We start from the raw sequence: 23,379 nt of genomic DNA, 5'->3' as shown, positions 1-23,379 counted from the left end.
GGGTGAGTCTGGGCTGTCAGCTTGTGTCCCAGACTCTTCATCCTGAAGTCTCTGATCTGACCTCGGTGCTGGGGTTGCCATCTTAGTTGTTTCCCCGTACGAGCAACAGCTAAAAAATGCTTTTATTAAGGGATTTTTATCCCAAATTAGTAAATTTATCATTAAGCACATGATAAATCATAGGACCTGTAGATTGACAAATCTAATTAAACATGCCAGACATGCCGAACGGTATTTGTATACAAAACAAAAACCATGTCAGAAGGTCCAGCAAGTAGATGGGTATGTAATAGAAAGTGAGGATGAAAACTGTATGTATGATGCACAAAAAGGGGAGAATGTTATAAATGTGGACAGAAAGGACATTTTGCAAGTGATTGTATGAGAAAAGACACAGATGAGGAAACAGCATGACTAGGCTCAGAACGGGAGGAATTTACAGGGGACAAGGAAATTGTTGACCTAAATTTTGCTTACCAATACAAACCAAAGATAACCTTAAACGTGGAAGGGATAATTAGTGACATTTTTTGTGACACTGGGGCTTGTAGATCAGTAATAAGAAAACAGGAAGCCCCATCATGGACAAGACAAATGACAGTCATAGTCGGAAATGCAGGGGGTGACATGACAACAGAACCCCTGTGTAAGCCACTAATGGTAACTGACCCCCAGACTGGAAATAAGACAAAGACAGGATTTATCATTTCAGATTCCTGCCCTGTAAATCTATGTGGCAGAAACTTAATTGGAGATCTGGGATTGTCTTTGGTTCCCAGAAATGGGTCAATAGAAGTCCATAGACTAGTCCAATTGGATTGTTCTCAAGACAAGAATATATAATGGTATGGAATATTTCCAAACCTAGATGGAAGTGATTGGATAAGGGGGTGGTAGCATAATCACCCAGGACCAGGGGAAGGAACGACCAACCCTCATATGACAGTATATTACCACAGACAGGAGGGTCCAGACCTTCCTTTTGAAAGCCAATACTGGACAGGGACGGAACATGAACTCTTAGTTGTAAAGGCCTGGGCAAAATCAGGAGCCTTACAGGATGACAGTATGATTTGGTACTGGGCGGCAAGCTGGTATTACCAAAAGAAAATTTGTATAGGTTAGCAACGATAGTGACACATGAGAGGACACATGTGTCAACAGGAGGCATGGTACAGAAGATAACAGAAGCATTCTCTGGATCCACCTGACCCATTGTAAGAAAGCAATAGGGATACAGGGATCATCTGATGGTGATGTGAATGACAGCAGAAGTGCTGCCTAGAAGAACGATTTCTCGATCGAAGGGGAGCACCACTGTCCACTCCAGTGCAGTGAAAGTAACACCGAGAACCATCAGGTGATCTAATAAATAAAAGGGAGGTTATTTAGATATGGGTACACCCTTGTATTCGGGCTATTTCAAAATTTTAATGGGCAGAATGTTGATCTGCATGTGGGGAATAGGTTCTCTAATAGGCCTGTCTTGGTGGATAACTGTGTGGGCAGTCCAAGCACAGAATCTTACACCAGTTATTTACACTTTAGATTTCTGTAAAATAGTCAATTGCAAACAGAAGGGAGGTGGGCCCATTCCTTGGAGATGCAATAATAGAAACGCCCCTTATGCAGTCAGTCACATCTATGTCTGCGTAACAGAGTTATTATGGGAAAAATTGTGCAAGTTGGGGAGCAGCAGGCTGGAATATAGGGGCAATTACACTTGTTATAATAACACTGAGAATAAAGAAAAAGAGTTTAAGTACTGCACCACAGTAGAGCCATTTTGCAGCAACTGCACATGGACCACACAGCAATTTAAAAACCACAGAAATTCATTAGCAGATATATGGTGGTTGTGTGAGGACCAGAAATTTAGGACAATCCTACCAGCAAACTGGGGAGGTACATGCACCCTGATCACCCTGGTACAACCATTCCTGGTCATACCAGGTCCTGGTAGAGGATACTGGACTTTTGCCAGACACCATAAGGAAAAAAGGAGCCTCTCAGCAAATAATACTCCAACGTATATAGATGCTATAGGGGTTCTAAGAGGAGTTCCCGATGAATATAAGGCCAGAAATCAAATAGCTGCAGGCTTTGAGTCCATTTTTTTTACTGGGTTTCTATAAATAAGAATGTTGATTGGATTAATTATATATATTATAATCAGCAGCGCTTTGTCAACCAGACTCGGGATGCAATCAAAGGGCTTGCCGAGCAACTAGACGCAACATCCCTGATGTCGTGGCAGAACCGAATGGCACTAGATATGTTACTGGCTGTTGTGAGTTTCCCACGCGTGAATAAAACCTTGATTCTTTTACTATACCTCAGAAGTTGTCGTGAATAATTGTCAACTTACCATTGACAGTACCCACATCAGTAAACAACATTGGTTTGAAAATCAAATATTTAATTGACTAAGTTCCTGGATCTAGGAGCTGTAAATATATGTCAAAGATGTTACTGTTAAATGTAAGCTATGAATAAACCTACACAGTCCTAAAGTTATTTGCAGCTGTTTTACATGGTCACTGTACATTTTGAATATTTACAATAAAAAAAAACAAAAAACAAAAAACTGATCCATGCACAGTCTTAAATGGAACTTCATTGTAGCTGGTGGGAGAGAATCTCACCTTGATGTCCAGAACGACAAAGCCTTCTTACCGGCAAATCATTTGTCATGTGTGACACACAAAACTCTTAACACTTTCAGATGTAAGAGCTCGTTGTTACCTCCCCTCCTGCCACACTTTTCTGCAGAAAGACTTGCAAGAAATGTTGGCACTTTGCCAGTCTAACAGACCTGGAATTGGGCTGTAGGGTCACAGTTTTGTACTGCAACATGTATGTGCAAGCTACTTTATACTGTTCTTTATCTCCATAAAGGACTTGTTCTATCTAGCAAAAAGTTGCTAGATATAACATTTTTGCTTTTCAGTTTAGATACTTTAAGTGACATGAGGATGAAATACCCCCAAACCTCCTACCACCAAGAAATAGACCAAACACATAACTTACAACACACATTCATTCTTGTATAAGAATTTTTTTTTTACATTTTCTTTTCTTGCTTAAAAAAAAAAAAAAAAAAAAAAAGTTATTGCTAGGGGATTGGAACATCCTTTAAGATACAAAAAAAACAAGCTCCACATGATCAGTTAGTCATTCTCCCCTCTGCACAACTATCAAATCTATCTAAAACATGTAACTGAAAAGTCAAAGTACCCCGTCAGTTGCTGCAGGCAGTGGAAAGGAGATCTGAAGAGTTGAGGTGGATGGGGCATTGGGTTGTCAATATTCTATGGAACATGCAGCTTTACAAGTACTTTAGTAGGAAAGGTAGGTTCACAGAAAGAGGAAAAAAAATAAAGTCTCATTCAATGTAGAGGTCACATAGTGAGCATGTTATAAACAGGTAAGAGGGGAAAGGCAAGCAGGGAGTCAGGAGAATGGGATGAGTGGAAGAAGTCCGTTTTGTATCAGCTGTGCTCTGGGGATGGGTCCCGCCGGAGGGTGTTTTTCTTCACAGATTCAAGGTATTCCTGTTGTGACACAGCCAAAACCGAGGCAAGGATTTCATCATCATCCCAATCCTTCAGACCTATGGACGAAAAGACATAGCAGCATTAAAAATTATATTTAGTAGCTTCTCAACAGATGAAAAGTGGTAGCACACTCACTAAATGCTGTAGGGGACATGTGCTGCATGATGGCTCTGCACTCCAGTGTCGGGTACAAAGACACTAAAGGGGAAGTTGCTCTGTCAGCTCCAGAGTTGCTTGGGCCTACAAGACAAAGACATGCGCTGTTGTAAGATCATATGGAACACCAATACTCCATGTATGTGTTGTACTGGCTTAAGCAAACAGCACTTCAAAAAAAAAAAAACCTTATAGGCATATTAAATGGACACACCTTTCATGTTTATATAAATGACAAAGTAAATACATCTAGCAATATTATTACTTTGTACCTGTCGACTTATAAACAAATTTGATATATTAGCTACCCATTAATTAACAGCTAGGACTTGCTGCGTAGTACTTCTGACAGCTGTGAATAACTAGTAGGAGTGGAGGGAGGAGTCGGGAGAGAGACAGGATTTTGCAAGGTATGCCCTATGTATTTTAATGACTTCCTTTTTTAAATGTATGCAACATACCTATGGTAAAAGTGTATTTCTTGGCAAACATTTTAGGGGTTAAGTTTTTATTCTTGCCAATGTCTTTACTGGAGAAATTCACCGTTTAGTGGTCTGGTAATGGGAAAGCAAAATTTTTAGGGTTTTCACTCAAACAGGTCGTAACAGACTAGGGACACCTTGATCCAGTGACAGTTTTCAGGACGGAAGGGAAATCTACCAGGGAAAAATGAGGCAGAAAAAATGATTTTGGGTACAAGCACACTGTTAAACATTTGTATCATCAATACCAGTTATAGTGATTATATGCCTAGCTAATAAACAAATCCAACACCTCTATAGCAAAAATAGATTTCTACTTATAGAATGGGAAGGGAATCTTGCCTTAAAAGCAAATTAAGACCTAATTTGGCTGCAGAATTTTAGTGACTCCTGTAACGCAGCAGCATTCTCCAGCAGCCTTGTGTAAGTGGAAGTAAACAATGTTTTGTAGCTTTATATTAACTGTGCCAGTAATCTAGCAACATTGTCTTTCAAGACAGTTCAAGACTAGAATTTCTCACAGCACTCTCTTGTACAAGCAGTTACTTGTAATGTGGCAGCTCTTGGTCTTGCAGTGTGTGTGTGTGGTGGGAATACATCCACTACCACTGCATTTAACACAGCTCAACATAAAAACATTTTTTTTCACTTGCCAGGATTTTTTAATATATTTACTGTATTTCATGTCTGCTGAATCCAGAAACAACATCAGTTTTATTGAATAGGCTCTAGTTCTTGTGGTACAGGAATCAAAATAGATTTTACCAACAACAAATGTTAACACAGCATAATATTATCAACCTTTATTCACACCGATGTTTTGCATTTTATATATTAAATGTAGCATTATTTTCATGAAACTTTTTTTTTTTTTTTTTTTTTTTTTACAGAAGAACAGAGTTCTTCAAGAAGTTGTTTAAATGACCCTATTGTCATTTAAATGATAAATGTTTACATGACCACATGTATTTTGCTATATTTGTGGTGAATATTCTAAGCAAAAACAGAAAAGAAACATAGAATTTGTGAAACAAGCATATCTTGAATATTTTGGTATTTTACTAGGGGACCAAAATAAGTATTGGGCTCCCCATATGGTATCCTAAACTTGTGTAGAGTGTCTACGTCAGTGGAAAAATGGAAAACTGAAAAGTTTAAAATTTGGTGTACCTATGGTATGGCGAGAGCCCAAAATTCATCAAAATGATTGTTATTTTTGTGCTGTGAATGTAAAAGGTTTCAATCATTACAAGAAAAACAAGTGGGAGTACCCTGATTTGGAACCCGCAAGACGACCTGTGCCGCATGGTGCTGATGTTCCCATACCAGTGTTCGGTACACTCCCTGATATTCCTGTATCCGACATGGAGGATATACAGGGTTTGGAGTGTAATCCAGGAGTTAGCAGTGGAAGTGAATATGAAGGAAGTGTTTCATCAAACCAGCAGTTCTCCCAAGAAGAGCTCAATGATTTAGTACTGTCTGTCAAAACAAGCATCTGAACTTTTAGCATCCAGGCTGAAAGAAAAGAACTGTCTGAGACCGGAAGTTAAAATAACGGTTTATAGGACAAGAGAGGTGACACTCCCACCATATTTCAGTGAAGATGGAGCCTTTGTGTACTGTTGTAACATCCCTGGACTAATAGCCCATATGGGAGTACCAGATTACCGAGCAGAAGACTGCCGGTTTTTAATAGTCAACGTGATTGTCCTGATCATCAGCATAAAAATGAAATCATACAAACTGGGTTTTCCAATGACTTCTTTGTGATAAGTTGTGTAAATATATTGAATATAGAATATATTGACATGAAGTATTTCAAAAATTTAATTTTTTTTGCTTAATTTTCATGTTTCATTAGTTTTCTACAAGGTTATTATTGAGGTCATTGAAGGGTTAAATAAGGACTGTATAGCTAATTAATGTTAATGTTAAGCTAGTTAATATGAGCCATATATTTGTATAAGGAGCTGTATTTCTTTTTCTGTCTACTCTGTAACCGGATAACGAAAATCCTTTGAAGTACAATGTATGCCTTGCAATGTATCAAGTGACACTATATATGGCTAAAACTTAAATAGTTGTACGTGAATAACACAACCCCCTCGTATACCTATGTGTATAAAAAGACTGCCTTGTCAAATAAAGATCAGAGACTATTCCTAAGACCATACTGTGTGCGTGTGTGTTATTGGGATATCTCTCCAAACGTCTGTCTCTGTGGTTGAAGGAGAAGTCAGGGTGCATTCGAGGAACTAGAAGTAGAAGCAGATCTCTTCAGCTGGGGGCTCGTCCGGGATTAGAGCACACAGGAATTCGGTGAGTACGGAAAGTCCCTGCCTTGAGGCTTAGGGGAATTCCGATCCTTTCCGAGACTATCTGTTGTTTCTATCCTGAATCCACTTAGATACTTTCCCTTTCAGTCTATTCTATCTTTCTTTAGGGAAGATAGACTTTAGGGAAGTCCCCAGAACTAAATAGACTACTGCCCAAGTCTATAGAGGAATTCTTTAGGGAAGAATTCAAAAGAGAAATTCTTTAGGAAAGAATTTAAAAGAGGAATTCTTTAGGGAAGAATTTAAAAGAGGAATTCTTTAGGGAAGAATTTAACTATTGTCTGCAACCTGATTTTTCTTGTAAGCCAATTTCTATCGCTTCTTATCTGTCGCTTTCTTATGTTCTCTTGTATGTTGTGATGTTATGAAGTATTAGGTATTTTCATTTTGTGCTGAAGGTATGCAGCAAATGATACTGTGATGTTATGAAGTATTAAGTAATTTCATTTTGTGCTGAAGGTAAGCAGCAAATGATACTGTAAAAATTGTACTAACTATTGTGTGTGTGTGTGTGTCCTGGAGAACCGTAAGATGCCCCACCACCCTGGCGAGGGGAAACCCGCTGACCCAGAAACTGGTGAACGCAAGTGACGGTTTTAAGGGATAATACTAACAGGCAGTTGAGAAGGAAGTTGAGTATAGACACAAGTCCTCTGTACCCAGTTGACAGGAATTGTCGGAGCCTTTACGGTTCAGTACAGCCAGTCCTGGGAAGAGTTTAGCTCTGCTTCCGTCTCAATTAAGTTACAAGAAATGGGTGCAATACAAGGAAAAGTCTTTTCACCCCCTCCGTATGTCGGAGAAACATGTAAGGATTATGTAGCTCGGGTCTGTGGGACTGATTACTATTTAGTTACCCCCTGGGTGGATAATGACAGGATGGATAGAGGGGGCTAATGACACCTTCCATATGGACATGGTTAAGGGGTTATGTTTAGGAGACACCTTGTTAAAGACACCTGTTGAAGTAGATGATATTATTAAGATTGTTAAGCACTGCCCCAAACCTTCTTCATCTTCATCTGGGACATTCCATTATTTAAAGAGAGCCTGTAAAGGAAGGTGTCTGACACAGGACGATATGCGTCTCATAAGTTCACTAATTGGAAAAAGTTTTTGCCTGTAGCCCTAGCAGAAATTAGGATGCAGCCTAACAAGAATACTGGTTACTCACCATTTGATGTCCTAATGGGAAGACCCTTCCCCACCCCCTTGGGGTCCAAAAGCCCCCGTGATAGAAAAAGGGGATCTAGTAGTATTACAGGCAGAATATGTGAGGAAACTTGTAGAAACTTTAGATTAAGTTGAAAAAGATGTTGCTTGTGCCTCTCCTTACTCTCCACAGGAACCTACGCATCCTTTCCAACCAGGAGACGTAGTGATAGTCCAGCGCCTGGCAAAGGACGAAAACAGACAGAGTTCCCGTTTGGACCACCCACCTGAGTGATAGCAGTCACCAGAACAGCCATCCTCACAGAAGAGGCTCCAATCTGGATTCACGCTAGCAGAGTGAAAAGGATCCCTGAGGCTTCTTCTCCGACGTTGAATGGAGACAAAGAGGGTAAAGATGTGCAGATGTGAAATCCCTGAAAAGTGCCTTGCCACAGGCGGAAGAAGATGACCCCACAATATTCTGGGAGATTTGTTTGTCTGTTGATAATTATTAATCTTTGTGTTTTCTTGCCAGTCTGGCTTATTACTACTTGTATCTCCTTATCAAACATGCTTTTAGATCTACAAGGATTAAGAGGAGCAGTGCTAGAAACTAGATTTGCTGTGGATTATTTGTTACTTAAACATAACGTAGGGTGTCGTGATTTTAAAGGAATGTGTTGTTTTAATTTATCTGACCATTCCAGATCAATCCAGTCCCATATTCAAGCATTACATGAAATTGCTAATAATATCAAGGAGGATGTTGGTTCATCCTCCTGGTGGGACTGGTTATTGAGCTGGCTGCCGGACATGAGTTGGTTAAGAACATTATTTATCACTATTGTAATTACAATTGCTTCCTTGATTATTTTATGTTGTTGTATTCAAAGTATTCCTTCCCTTATACAGTGCGGAATGTTTGTGTGTCCAAAGCCCACAGATCCTGGACAAAAATATGCTATTTACCTCTCTATGTTAGAAAGAAATAAGTCATGTTTATGACTTAAGAGGGGATTGAAGGGTTAAATAAGGACTGTATAGCTAATTAATGCTAATGTTAAGCTAGTTATTATGAGCCATATATTTGTATAAGGAGTTGTATTTCTATTTCTGTCTACTCTGTAACCAGATGACGAAAATTCTTTGACGTACAATGTATGCCTTGCAATGTATCAAGTGACGCTATATATGGCTAAAACTTAAATAGCTGTACGTAAATAACACAACCCCCTTGTGTACCAATGTGTATAAAAAGACCGCCTTGTCAAATAAAGATCAGAGACTATTCCTAAGACCATACTGTGTGCATGTGTGTTATTGGGATATCTCTCCAGACGTCTGTCTCTGTGGTTGAAGGAGAAGTCAGGGTGCATTCCAGGAACTAGAAGTAGAAGCAGATCCTTTCAGTCATTATTTTAAAAACTAGAGCCAATCTAGCAAAACCAATACAATATCTGGAATCTGTGCATCAAACATAACCTAAAATGACTTTATTCTGTTTGGCAATAAAATGTTTGTTGACCAGTGTAATAGTTGGGAAAAGTTGGTTAGGGCGAGAGGAGAGGTGACTAAGAACCTCAGAAGCGTTTTTTATTGGATTTTTTATTTACTACACTGACACATATTGATGAGGGCCTGTGGGTGAGCACTGCACACAGATGATGCATTCTGACATAAGCATAGGGTCAGACAAATATGTGGAGTATAGCAGAAGTCTTTAGCGTGATTTTGCCTTGTGGTTTGCTTTTATATAAAAGCAGATAAAGTGAATTTAAAGTACATTTGCTATCACTTGATCACTGCATGTAGTTACCTGGTGCACAAGGTGAGGGAGGCTTTGCTAACACTAGGGTGTTCCCTGGGGAAGACGGCTTTGTTTGATCTCCATGAATATCAGGGTGTTCTGGGGACCCAGCAGTGCTACGTTGTCTAGGGGAGCGCCCGTTCCATTCTTCTGGGCCACTTGCTGCAGCAGCAGTAGCAGAACTGCAGGTTGCACTGGCCTTGCGGGGCTGTGAAAAAAGGAAGTTAGTGATAAGAGAGAAAGCAAGTTCTGATTGCAAAAGTAGCTAATAAAAAAAACTAAGGTATAGGAAGGTAAAAAGTCTTCCTGATGGTTACCTGTCTTGCCCGCTTCTCTTGGTCCCTTAACCACTGCAGATAAGATTCTCGAGCCACTTGTTCCTCAATGGCCTCATTTGTAGCCTCCCAGTCCGTGGCCCTCTTTTTATCTTCTAACATTTGTTGCTCGATCCAGGACTCCTCTGAGGTTCGGATGGCATTTTTCATTAGCGACTGCTCTGCATACTAAACACAGACAGCCATTCAGTTTTTCTTTGCTCTAACCAAAATCACACAGAAAATACCATTCCATTTTTAAATATACATTTATTCAATTTTAGCAAATGAACCTGTACTCTATTGATACTCTACAATTTTGAAAGTATGGGAAGCATGTAATTTCCCTCTTTCCCAGTGCTGAAAGCTACAGTGACCAACTACTGGTCTAGTTCACTGTCAACGTGAGACCAACAAGAGTCTCATTATGTTCTGTATGCTCTGAGCAGAACAATTTGGAGCACACAGAAGAATTCTTCTCTGCACTCCTGCAGGTGAACAATGTGGCAGTAAAACAAAGAAAACATAAGCACCTGGGTTAAGGGGTGTGTGGGGGGTTCAGATACAGTGCATGTGGTAATTATTTTAGGTGCCTTTTATTGTAGATCAACTGAACTCTCAGTTTAAATCAGCTAAATACACTTCACGAACATAAAAAATGACTAAAGTCTGAAAGTTTTTTTTTTTTTTTTTTTTTTTTTAGAAAGCAGCCACAGCCCAGGTAGAAAGCCTGCCCCCATCTCTATACAAATGCAGTGGTCTCTGTGTTCTGAGTTCCAACATGCCTTCTACCGAGTAAGACTTTCAATCAGCAGGGAACAGCCCTAGCTCCGACTCAGAAAGAGTATAAAAAAACTTTTAGAAAGTATATTTTAAAGAAAAACAAAAAACAACAAAAAACCCCCCCAATAAACATTACTTTCAGATCTCACCCTCTTACCCCTGGTTTAAAAGATGGCAGGCCAAGGCCAACTCCAACTGTGGCTTTGTTGGGATTCACCACAGAATTGTAGTGTATATTGCGATGGTAGCTCACTCTAATTGGCTCATCTTCATTTTGCTGGATTCCATGAAACGTGTTGATTGGTTCTGGACAGAAGAGAGGAGAGAGAGGTCAAAACCTATTGTGATCTAAGGCCTGCTACTAGGTAAACTTATCAGCTCTGTTAAGCTCCCTGAACTCACCTTGACCCTTGGAACTTCTCAGACCGCAATGTTCTAAATCATCTATCTTCCCCCGAGTGACCGCATATGTACCTATATGCTTTTATCAGCAAACCACATGAATTAAAGTCTCTGCACTCCCCTAAAGAAGCCACATAAAGAAATGTGTAAGGAAAAAAAAAAAAAAAAAAGATCTTTGCGTTGCTTTACAAACCTTTTGTTTTAACACCTTTCTCACTTTGTTACCCATATTATGTTTTGCCTAATTAATTATCTTAACTTTTCTTAACTAATTGCCTAGTTAAGCTCTGTCTAGTGCATATTAGCTACTATTAAGTAAATATACAACATTGCTGCCTAAAAGCCCTTCTCTTCTTGCTTTTCTATTTTTACATGTTGAATACTACAGGGATCGGCAACCCTTATATTTGATAGAGAATTTCGAGTCTCTCTCTTATTTTTCACGTATTGTCTGATGGAGACACAAAACAGCCATATAGACAGAGTCTCTAATTATTCCTACTCTCTGCAACTAATGCACTACTTTTAGTTGTCTTTAAAATAAATAGGGGCATTAAACGTTTAGGGGAAGATTAACTAGTAGCAGGTTGTGAATGAGGCCTTTACAGTTGGAATGCGTGCCATTTACAGAGGATTTCATTTTGGAACAGAGTTTGTCACTTTTTTTTTTTTTTTTTATAAGGATGGGGGTCTATAGGGTTCTATTCATACTGAAACACATGGACCTGGAAGATTCCCAAGAGGGAATGTATGCGAGAATTTCCGATTCCCAGTTTTATAAATAGATCCCTTAGTATTTATTTACAATTAACAATAATCACGCCTAGGCTAAACCTCATGGGCTATGATATTGCCACTGCACAAAGTTTAGAGTCCTTAGCATTTATTTTAATTTAACAACAACTGAAAGTAGTGCAGTAGTTGCATAGAGTAGGAATAATTAGAGAGACTGTCAATATGGCTGTCTGTCTCCCCAACAGACAATACAGGTAGTCCCCGAGTTAAGGACATCCAACATACGGACTCCTACTAGATACGACTGGGGCTTCGCTGCTTGCTTGTGTGCAGGACGGAGGCTTGACGGGGGAAAAGGGGGGCAGTCCGCTGCCTGCCCAACACTCCTCTACGCCACAGCTACTGATCCTGACTGGATGAAGACTGGATGGGGAAGATAGGGGCGGGTTCACTGCCCGTTCCCACCTCGCAGCTACTGCTCCTGACTGGACGGAGAGGGGCAGTTCGCTGCCCTCCCCTCACGTCCCTGCTGCTATTGCTCCTGACTGGACGGAGGCTGGATGGGGCAGTGGAGGTGACCGTGTGGTGAATCGCCCCTCTCCACCCCCATTAATTCTTAATAGAAAGCCTGCTAGTACTGTATGTACATAGCAGGAAGTTGTCTCTCGTCAGTACAATACACCAGACGTCCTGACGATAACAGCAAAGGAGGTGCTCACCCAAGATTTGACGGTACATAGCCCCGTCTATTGTCCCTTCGATGCGGTGAAGGTGTCCCTGTCCCCTTAGCAGAAAAACACCCCCAAAGCATAATGTGTCCACCTCCATGTTTGACGGTGGGAATGGTGCTCTTGGGGCCATAGGCAGCATTTCTCCCCCTCCAAACATGGCGAGTTGAGGCCAAGAGCTCAATTTTGGTCTCATCTGACCACAACACTTTCACCCAGTTCTCCTCTGGATCATTCAGATGTTCATTGGCAAACTGCAGACAGGCCTGTACATGTGCTGTCTTGAGCAGGGGGACCTTGCGGGCTTGCAAGATTTCACGCCTTCATGCCGCAGTGTGTTACCAATTGTTTTCTTGGTGACTATGGCCCCAGCTGCTCTGAGATCATTGACAAGTTACCCCCGTGTAGTTCTGGGTAGCCTCGTCACCGTTCTCATGATCATTGCAACTCCATGAGTGGAGATCTTGCATGGAGCCCCAGACAAAGGGAGATTGACAGTTATTTTGGGTTTCTTCCATTTGCGAATAATCGGGCCAACTGTTGTCACCTTCTCACCACGCTGCTTGGCGATAATCTTGTAGCCCAGTCAAGCCTTGGGTAGGTCTACAATCTTGTCCTTGACGACCTTAGACAGCTCTTTGGTCTTGGCCATGGTTGCTAGTTTGGAATCTGATTGATTGCTTCTGTGGACAGGTGTCCTTTATACAGATACTGTAAGAAGCTTGGATTAGGAGAACTCCCTTACAAACGGTGTTCCTAATCTCAGCTCGTTACCTGCATACAGGGAAGACACCTGGGAGCCTGAAATCTTGCTGGTTGATAGGGGATCAAATAATTATTTCACTCATTACAATGCACATTAAGCTCCGACTTTTGAGCACTTTTGAGGGTTATTTTGTTGTTATTCTGTCTCTCACAGCTTCAATAAACCTACTATTACAAATATAAACTGGTCATTTCTTTGTCAGAGGGCAAACGTACAAAATCAGCAGGAGATAAAATTCATCTTTCTCTCACTGTAGGTAGATATGCGATCACTCTGGGGAAGATAGATGATTTAAAACGTTGCGGTCTGATCAAGGTGAGTCCACGGAGCTTAACAGAGCTGGTTGAAGTAGTTAAGGGGAATTCTATGCTGGAGATTTCTTCTACAAGGTATAGGAAGAGAAACTGACAGCAGTTCAAGCTGCTGACTTGCAAGTCATTCTAAAACAACTTGCAAGCCACACGGCTAAAAGCATTTGTGGAGAAAAAAAATAAATAAAATTTATCTTTGCGTTGCTTTCCAAACTTTTGTTTTAACATCTTTCTCACTTTGTTACCTATCTTATGTTATGCCTAAAGCTTAGTTAAATCCGTCTAGTGCAAATTAGCTACTATTACGAAAATATTTAATGCTGTTGCCTAAAAGCCCTTCTCTTCTGGTTTTTCCATTTTTATGTGTCCAATAGACAGTAGGTCATGTCCTGATGACACAGGAAATAACAGTACTTCCCAATGTAAGGTTCTAACTTCAATAGTTTAGGAAATATTGTTCCTGTCTGTGTCCCTCGATGCAGAGATTCTTCTACTGACAACAAGAAGTCAAGAAGTGAAAACGAACCTAACCCAAGGTAGCAATTAAAAACCTGACTGACGGCCTAAACTTTCCCAACATTATAAAAAATAAAGAGCCCCTCACCAAAAACATACCAATTTTCAGAAGCTCCTGTACTGCTCCACACCATATTAATGCTGTTTGCTCAATTATTTATCCTATTTAGTCAAATCTGATGTGCATAATAACTGTGATGCTAAAAATTTTACAATCATTTTAAGCCAATAATATTTTTTTGCATTAATAGGTACATTGCTTCTCTAGTTCAGTTTGTTTTTAGTCATAGAATAGGACTTGGTTGTTACCTGTCCCATACTGATACACCTCAACAGGCCGGTTGTACATTTCCGCCATAGCCTGCATTTCTATGTGGTTGCCGTGGCAATTGTTTTTCCTCTTGCGGTTAATGTATGTGGAAAAGTCTTCGGTCACATAGCTTGAGAAGTAGTCTGCATTTTTCATCTGTTGGGGGTGAGGGGAATAATGAAGGAAATTACAGGCGAAAGCTCCTAGGACACAACTTACAATAACATTTTTATTGATGAGTCACCGGGTTCCTGGTGACGTTGGTGCGTGCGGACGTTCCGTTCAGGGCAGGGCGGGAAAGTCAAATCTATTTGTATTGCATTCAATACAAAATAACTGTATTGAATGCAATAGAGTGGATTTATATGTGTAAAAGCAGTACATTGTCTTTCATGAAAATGTATTTTACAGTATAACAATATAAATAAATTTATTAAAAAAAAATTAAAAAATTATTTTTTTAAGTTAATTATTTTGACATGAAATTGTGTTTCAAACTTTTTTATACTCGTACTATTAAATTATACTGTAAAATAAATTTTCATGAAAAACAATGGACCACTTTTTAGACTATAAATCCGGAAAAAAATTAACCGCCCAGGAGGTTAAGGGACATCTAGAGTTTGAATGTGTTTTATTGTGATCACTATAAGAGATAATTTTTTTATTGACAGGTACACAATTTCTTATCTATATTTCCCTCAACTGCAACAGAATTCATAGTTACATGGTTAGGTTGAAAAAAGACATAAGTCGGTCAAGTTCAACCACTAGGTAAATAAACATATCCCATATATAAAACCCTATGGACCATAGTTGATCCAGAGGAAGGTAAAGAAAACCCTGGTACACTTAGCTTCAACAAGGGAGAAAAAATTCCTTCCTGATTCCATGGGGCAATCAGATGTTCCTAGGATCAACAGTCTCTGTTATCTTTACTATAAAGCTTGAATACCCAGTTATATTCTGTGCTTCTAGAAAAGCATCCAGCTTTTTCTTAAAGCAGTCTATATTAGTTGCTAAAAACTACTTCCTGATTAAGCCTATTCCACATATTCACAGACCTTACAGTGAAGAACCCCTTCCTTATCCGGAGCTTTAACCCCTTTTCCTCCAGACGCAAAGAGAGGGTTTAGTGGCCTATTTCAGTACAAAAAGAAAAATATATATGCAGTTTACTGTTGCAGTTATTTGTGGTGAAGGCGTTTAGTGGGCCTATTTCAGTACAAAAAGAAAAATATATTCTCAGTTCACTTCTGCAGTTATATGTGGTGAAAGCGTTTAGTGACATATTGGAGTACAAAAAGAAAAATATATACGCACTTCACTGTTGCAGTTAAAGCCATTTACAAAGCGATTTACAAGTGCAGGGAAAGATTATTTGGGGATCCAAATAGCCATTATACAGCTCTGTCATTCCAGCAATTTGTTCTTGTTATTGGGGTGCAAGTGCTATGTTGAAAAACCTTTAGTGGCTTCTATCTGTGGGGAAAAAAATATATATATAGGAATTTCACTTCTGCAGTTATATGTGGTGAAGGCGTTTAGTGGTCTATTTCAGTACAAAAAGAAAAATATATTTTCAGTTCACTTCTGCACTTATATGTGGTGAAAGCGTTTAGTGACGTATTTGAGTACAAAAAGAAAAATATATACGCAGTTCACTGTTGCAGTTATTTGTGGTGAAAGCGTTTAGTGGTCTATTTCAGTACAAAAAGAAAAATATATACGCAGTTCACTGTTGCAGTTATTTGTGGTGAAGGCGTTTAGTGGGCCTATTTCTGTACAACAAGAAAAATATATTCGGCGCTTTTAGAGGTGTTTTAATTTGCTGTTAATTTATTTAGTTCAGCTAAAAGTATGTCAGACAGAGAAGTGGCAGGCCATGCACAAAGGAGAGGCCTAAATGTTTCTGGCGCATGCAGAGGTCGTAGCAGAGTAAGGGGCGTGTCAGCAGGAGTCGCAGTGAGAGGCCTGAGGTCCCGGTGTCATCTAGCGGTCGTGTCTTGAACAGCAACCCACCAGTTCTTGATTGGTTAACTCGGTCATCCACTTCATCACAAGTGACATCAGACATCCCCAGCCAAACAGTCGGTGGGTTCGTCAGACACAACCCTTAGTTGGCATGGCCCGGGAGCAGGCCCTGTGCCCTCACCTGTCGTCAACCTGCCTCTGTCCTTTGCTGTTCCCTCAGCCACAGAAGTATTGTATGCTGTGAGCTCAGCTCCACTATACAGCGAGGACGTGGTAGTAGAGGACAGTCAGCAGCTACTGCACAGCCAAGATCTGGAGGAGACATCCGCCGCTTCCTCCGCTAGGCGGGCAAGTAGTGATGAGGAGAGTGGCGTGGGAGGTGGTGTTGCGAGAGGTCAAGCTCCTGCACCAGAGACTGTTGAGGAGGACATCAGTGATGTGCAGACACTACTCGATGATGATGAAGACGATCACACCTGGGAGCCGGGTGAAGAAGGGGCTTCATCATCATCAGGAGAAGAGGGTGGCAGCTTGCCTGTGAGGAGTCAGCAGGGTGGCAGCAGTGGGAGGTCGGGAGCCAAAGGTGCCCGGAGTGGACCATCTTCTTCGCAGCAGCCTACCTGCCCAGGAAGTAGCGGTGCAGGGGTTCACGGAGGCAGCAGCGGTAGCATCAGTGCGGAGTGCTTGGGGGAAAATCACCTACTCGGCGGTGTGGCAGTTGTTTAAGCAGCCAGGGGAGGTTAACATGGCCATATGTAGAATAAGTGGGCAGAAGGTGAAGGGTGGGCAGGGTGCCAATGTTGGCACCACGCCCCTGCGTCAACATATGCAGCGTCACCATAAAGTGGTCTGGGAGAACCGTGGCTCCGATGTGGTGGTCCAGCCTGCCGCAGCAACCGCTGCATCACCCAGTGGTACGCACTGGGTTTCAGGCAGTCAAGGCTCCACCACCTCAGCCGAAGGGAGCTGTATGTCATATCTTCTGCTGGTCCAGATGCTCCTGCTTCTCCTCCTCCTACTCCTCGTTAGTCATTCCGTCAGCAATCGATCACCAAAGCGATTGCCAAGAGACAACAGTATGCGTGCACTCATCCAACGGCGCAGAAGCTGAATGTGCTCCTGTCCAAGTTGCTGGTGCTGCAGCTCCCCCTTCTTTTCCAAGTGGTGGACTCTGCACCTTTCAGAGAACTGATGTCTTGTGCCGAGCCGAGGTGGAGAGTCCCAAGCCGTCATTTCTTTGTGAAAAAGGCAGTACCAGCCCTGCACAATTGAGCCTGTCCTTGAGCCTGTCGGTGTCTGTCAAAGTGCATGGCCGCGCCGACTTGTGGAGCTGTAACTACGGTCAGGGACAATACATGCCCTTTACGGCCCACTGGGTGAATATGGTTCCTGCACAGCCACACCAGCAACTTGGCCAGGTGACACTGATTCCGCCTCCACGTTGTCCGCTTCTGCCTCCTCATCCTCCACCGTGTCCTCAGCCTCCACTGCAAGGACAATTCACAGTGCCCCTCCAGCATACCACATGTGCAGAGCACGGCGGTGTCACGCTGTTCTGCACCTGGTTTGCCTGGGCGAACGGAGTCACACAGGGGAGGAACTGCTCCCTGTGATTCATCAAGAAAGCGAATCCTGGCTTTCTCCGCGACAACAAAATCGGAACCATGGTGACCGACAACGGAAAGAACATGGTGTCGGCGCTGCATCAAGGAAGGCTGAGCCATGCGCCCTGCATGGCACACGTGTTCAATCTGGTTGTCAAGCGGTTCCTGAAGTCTTGCACCCATCTGCAAGACATCATAAAAATGGCCAGGAAACTTTGCATGCACTTCAGCAACTCGTACACCGCAAAGCACAGTCTCCTTGAGCTGCAGCGTCAGAACGGCATCCCCCAACATAGGCTGATATGCAACTTTTCCACCCATTGGAATTCCACCGTCCATATGTTGAACCGACTATACAGAGAAAGGCCATCAACGATTGCTTGATGATCCAAGCGGATAGGAGTACTCCCATGTGTAACTTCGATGTCAGCCAGTGGCAGCTCATGCTTGACACCTGCCGTTTGCTCAGGCCTTTTGAGGAGGCCATGTTATTTGTCAGACGCCAGGACTACGGGATGAACAACGTCATTACACTGCTTCATGTCCTGGAACAGATGCTGGTAAATCTGGCTGGTCAGGGGACAGGAGCCCTGTGGGGGCTGAACTGGAGGAGGAGGAGGATATTGGAGCACAGACAATGTATAGTGAAATGGGTGGTTTTTCTACTCAGGTGACCGGAGAGGAGGATAAGGAGCAGCCAGAGGAGCAAGAGGGACATGAGGAAGACGAGGCAGAGGACCCAGACACACCGTGGCAGTATGCAGTGGAGATGGAGGCAGAGAGTCCCTCCGAGTCACTTGCACAAAAGGCCCGCTGCATGCTCACTTGCTTGCGTAGTGACAGCCAAGAACTGTCACCATTCGGCAGAGGGATGACTTCTGGCTCTCCACCTTGTTGGACCCTTGCTACTGGTCCAAAATGGGGGCCTTTTATACACCCGCTGAGAGGGAGGACAAACTGAACTACTAGAGACATCCTATGTAGTCAGTTGGCCGCTGCATATATGGGCCATTGTCCATCCTCCCGCATGTCTGACGGGGGGGCCCTCTGCACTCACGTTCCACTGCCATGGCTGCAGCAGCCTGAGTCTAGAGTCGCTGATGAGCAGCTTTCTTCACCCGCATAGTGAAGAAACTACTCACCAGCAGCTAGACATAGAGCAGAACCTGAACCAGTAGGTGGTGGTATACTTGGAGTGCACCCTGCCAGCCGTCAATGAAGGTCCGCTGGACTACTGGGCAGCCAAACTGGATTTGTGGCCGCAACTGGCCGAGTTTGCACTGGAAAAGATGTCCTGCCCGGCCAGTAGTGTGGCATCAGAGCGGGTGTTTAGTGCGGCGGGGGCCATAGTTAGCCCAAAAAGAAATCGCCTGTCCCCCCAAAATGTGGAGAGACTGACCTTTGTCAAGATGAATCAGACGTGGATCTGCCAGGATTTCCACCCACCAATGCCTGATGAATCTGATTGATGATCCATGCCGCCTCACCCAAACCTTGACAAAAGAGACCGGTTTCTTCTGGCTACCTGCCTCAGCTACTTCTCTGATGCTGCCACCCGCCTAATGCCACACATCAGATGCCAAGTACTCCTTCTTTCACCCACCTTCGTCAGCAGGTACTGTTATTGCCACCCACCACCCCACTCCGTCACCTGGGTAACTTTGTATTCTCCTGCTGCCGCCATCTCCACACTATGTCACCTTGCCACTCTGTGGTCTCCTGATGCTGCTGCGGCCATCTCCACACTATGTCACCTTGCCACTCTGTGGTCTCCTGATGCTGCCATCTCCACACTAGGTCACCTTGCCACTCTGTGGTCTCCTTATGCTGCTGCTGCCATCTACACACTATGTCTCTGTGGCCTCCTGATTCTGCTGCCACCTACACACTGTCATTGTGCCATTCTGTGGCCTCCGCCTGATGCTGCTGCTGCCGCCACCTCCACAATCTGTCATTGTGCCACTCTGTAGCCTCCTGATGCTGCTGCCACCTCCACACTGTCATTGTGCCATTCTGTGGACTTCTCAAGCTGTTCTCCCACCATCCCCACTCCATGACTGGGCCACTATTTTGCCTTTTTGGCCTGGATGACATCACTATTCATTTGACCCGTCTTCTGATCTGTCCGAAGGAAGGAAAAAAGACGCACAACGGATCCTGTCTGTGTAGCAGCTGTGGGGCCTGTATGGTCCCATCAGAATTGGCTTATGATTTGGTAGCCAAAAGCAGGAGTGGGTGCAAAACACAGAAGACATGCAAATATTCCATTCATGTGTCATCTCTGTTTTGGATCCACTCCTGTTTTTTTGGCATTAGCAATACTGATGGATTTTTGAGCAAATGCTGACAGAGTGAAGGCATATGCTCCACAGACAGGATCTGTTTTTTGTGGGTTATTGTTTTGACGGATCAGAGGCTGACTCTCCACTCTGTCGGGGGGGCTCTACTTGTATAAGCGGTAATAGAACAGGTTCTGTAGACATCTAAGTGGAATCAGCTGACGAGGGTATAAAAGGAGTGCGCTTCTCCTTTATGCTAACATGGACCTGTAAGGCTGAGTTCATACTTGAGTTATTTGGTTAGTTTTGGCCCCATGACTGCCCAAATAAGTGAAGTGTGCAGTGACTCTAATAGTGACACCTGTCATCTGGATGTCATACTGACTCACAGTATAATTTCACTACCACAGCAGACTCCCTATGCGTGTTACTGCAAGGCACAGTGTTCTACACCACTATCAAGGCTCTCTGCAGGCCGGAAAAAGTCGTTTTTTAACGCGATTCGACACAAATTCAGATCAAAGCGAATCTTTTCGAAAACTTTGGCGAACCGGCCAAATCGAATTTTTGAGAAATTCGCTCATCTCTAATGGTGATCATATCCCCCCTTAAACGTCTCTTCTCAAGGTAGGAGATTATCAGTTTAGCTAATCTCTCCTCATAGCATAGATTTCCCCCTTATATATATATATTTTTTTTTATTAGTTTAGTTTCTCTTCTCTGCCCCCTCTCCAACTGCACAATCTTTTTCATGTTGTGAACTGGTGCCAAAAACTAGACTACATATTCCAGATGAGATCTGACCAATGCTATGTTTAGGGGCAGGGCATATAACAAAACTAATTCTATGCAAGTAACTATAAATCTTACACATTGTTTAGGCTAATTCTCCAAGCTCTATTACTCACCAAGTAATCCATGCAGTGTTTCCGGACCACCTCATGCATGTCCTGGTCACCGTATACCTGATCGGCTGGAAAGAGGAACACAAGTTGAAGACACAAAACAGAAATGTGAAAAACAAAGTGTGTTTTTTATGTTGTTCTTCTAAGCCAATCATTTTAAACAGCCCACATGCAAGTACAAAAACACTTTTAAACCAGAAAATTGTTCACGGTTACTTCTGATGCTGATCAAATTTTACGGCAGGTTCCCATTAGAGCCAAGTCTATGAAGGCTATGTTATGCAAGTGTATTCCCAATCCCAGGGGCAAGCATTTACTCTAGAAAAAAAGAGGACAATATTGTTTGGGTTAAGACAATGCATTTCTGTATTCATTACACATAGGCGGGTAGGGGACATTAGGTTAACTTTTTTTCCTGTTTTCAACAAAGTGCGCCACAAAGCAAGTCACATTGTGCATTTGACGATACAGTACATTTTAGTGTGATCAGGGCTGTGGAGTTGGTAGATAAATCCTTCGACTCCGATTCCGCAGTTTATGGTACCCCCAACTCCTCTGTATGTATAGGGTTTCTCATTTTATCTTCACACTTTTGCATTAAAACTTCACACTTTTGCAACCAAACTTAAAAAAAAAAAAATGTAGACTCCCTAATTATTCATAAATCAATAAATTTATTATACAATTAAATAACAATATTTTTACCAAAAATATTAATAAAAACATGAAAATAAACTGATGATTTGTCAATTATGTTTTTACCTAATATAATTTTAAAATTAAATCTCTATTTCAGGGATTTATACTAAGTTTTAAGATAACATTAAAATTTATCTTTTACCTAATTTATCTATATTTAGTATTGCACTTACTCTTATGGCCAGAGAATTAAGTAAAGCAGAACGTCAAAGAGTGGTAGACAGGTATCTTAATGGAAGTGATGCCTCCCAGATAGCAATGGTTTTGGCTTGTAATCGTACAACCATAACCAAAATTATTAAGACCTATAAATCTTCCGATAGAGTGGAAAAGTTACCAAGAGGAGGTCTGAGAAATTCAAAGTTAGATGAAGCCCATAAGGAGGAGTTAAGCAAGTTAATGTCCGAAGATTGCGGAATAGGCCTCATGATAGGAAATGATCAATTATTTATCAAATTTGGAATTAATATATCTATTTCAACAATAGATATATGCATTGATAAATTCCAATGGTTATTAAAAAGAACTTCTTAAATTCCTGCAAGGCGCAATGATCCCCACTCTCTTCAAGAAAGGCTTAGCTATGCTAACAAAATCCTTGATCTCATTGCCAAGGAAGATGGAAAAAACATCTACTTTCCTGATAAAATAAGTTTTAACATCTCGATGAGAATCAAAAGAGGAAGATCTCTTATTGGGCAAAGGGCGGTGCATGTTGTGGCTGGAGTGCGTTCCAGAAATTATTCGATTTGTTGTGTGCGGAAAAAAATGGCACCCTTCATTTTAGGTTCGCGTTATTGTTTTATTATTTTCATCAACAAATCTAAAATAGCAAAATAATTGACTCTGTGATGTGTGCATGCATCCATTTTTATGAAGACAAAATGTCCCTTCAGACCTTTTCGTAGTTCTTCCTTTTTACATTTGGCCTCTTCAATTATAGGTTTCCTTATACTTTCTCTTTCCAGAGAAACACCAAGTTTTTTAGCCATTTCTCCATTTAGGCTTAAAAAGGCTGGCTGTGAAAAGAAGGATAGTGGTACAGTATTCTTTTCAACCATTTCAATAATGTGGTTTAGAACCACAAGAATTGAAGAATTTTTCTGGTGTCATTGTTATGGTAACTTTGTCAGATAAAAATAATCATCTTAGTTGTCTTTGGTCTCCAGTAGATTTCTGAACATTTTTTTATCCCAGAAGTAGATAGAATATTTTCATTGATATCTTTTTCATTCACAACTTCTAATACTTTAGGATGAAAACACTGCAAGTGTCTTGTCAAATTTGATGCTCTTGTAAGTGCTTTTTGTTAGACCCACTGAAACTGCTAATTTTTGCATCACATTGTTTTTCAACATCATCTTCAAGAATACATTGGCACACGTAATGTTTCCTATCACTTGATAATGTAAAGTGCTCAGCAGACTTTACTGCGTTTGTTGACAGATTTTTGCCATTGTGAATGGGGTGCCGCTTTCACTAAAATGTAAAAATAAAATGTAATACTAACTAGCATATTCTTTGATTTAAATACAAACATACACATACTCCTGCACTATT

The 23,379-nt window shown here is 41.7% G+C and overlaps 1 protein-coding gene and 1 non-coding gene across 4 annotated transcripts in view; both read right to left on the bottom strand.

Moving 5' to 3' along the window:
* Nucleotides 1–3,087: 3,087 nt before the first annotated feature.
* The window catches only part of LOC140342824 (OTU domain-containing protein 5-like), a 63,890-nt gene continuing 43,598 nt past the window's right edge, over nt 3,088–23,379 (bottom strand). For 2 of the 3 annotated variants that reach the window (XM_072429185.1, XM_072429184.1), the window contains exons 3-9: nt 21,124–21,188; nt 14,358–14,514; nt 10,748–10,896; nt 9,811–9,996; nt 9,503–9,701; nt 3,693–3,797; nt 3,088–3,613 (exon numbers count right to left, since the gene is read on the bottom strand). In XM_072429185.1, the coding sequence (XP_072285286.1) occupies nt 3,492–3,613; nt 3,693–3,797; nt 9,503–9,701; nt 9,811–9,996; nt 10,748–10,896; nt 14,358–14,514; nt 21,124–21,188 (983 nt within the window). In that variant the 3' untranslated portion in view covers nt 3,088–3,491. Of the gene's footprint in view, nt 3,614–3,692; nt 3,798–8,838; nt 9,071–9,502; nt 9,702–9,810; nt 9,997–10,747; nt 10,897–14,357; nt 14,515–21,123; nt 21,189–23,379 lie in introns of those variants that run through there. The other variant, XM_072429187.1, reaches the window with a different exon arrangement.
* LOC140342931 (U4 spliceosomal RNA) lies at nt 11,727–11,860 on the bottom strand. Its single transcript, XR_011923213.1, has one exon. It is a non-coding gene; the product is annotated as a U4 spliceosomal RNA (small nuclear RNA).

This window comes from Pyxicephalus adspersus, chromosome W, assembly GCF_032062135.1.
Source record: "Pyxicephalus adspersus chromosome W, UCB_Pads_2.0, whole genome shotgun sequence".
NCBI lineage: Eukaryota > Metazoa > Chordata > Amphibia > Anura > Pyxicephalidae > Pyxicephalus > Pyxicephalus adspersus.
Note: the sequence above shows the minus strand (reverse complement) of the source record. Positions and strands in the feature narration are given on the sequence as shown.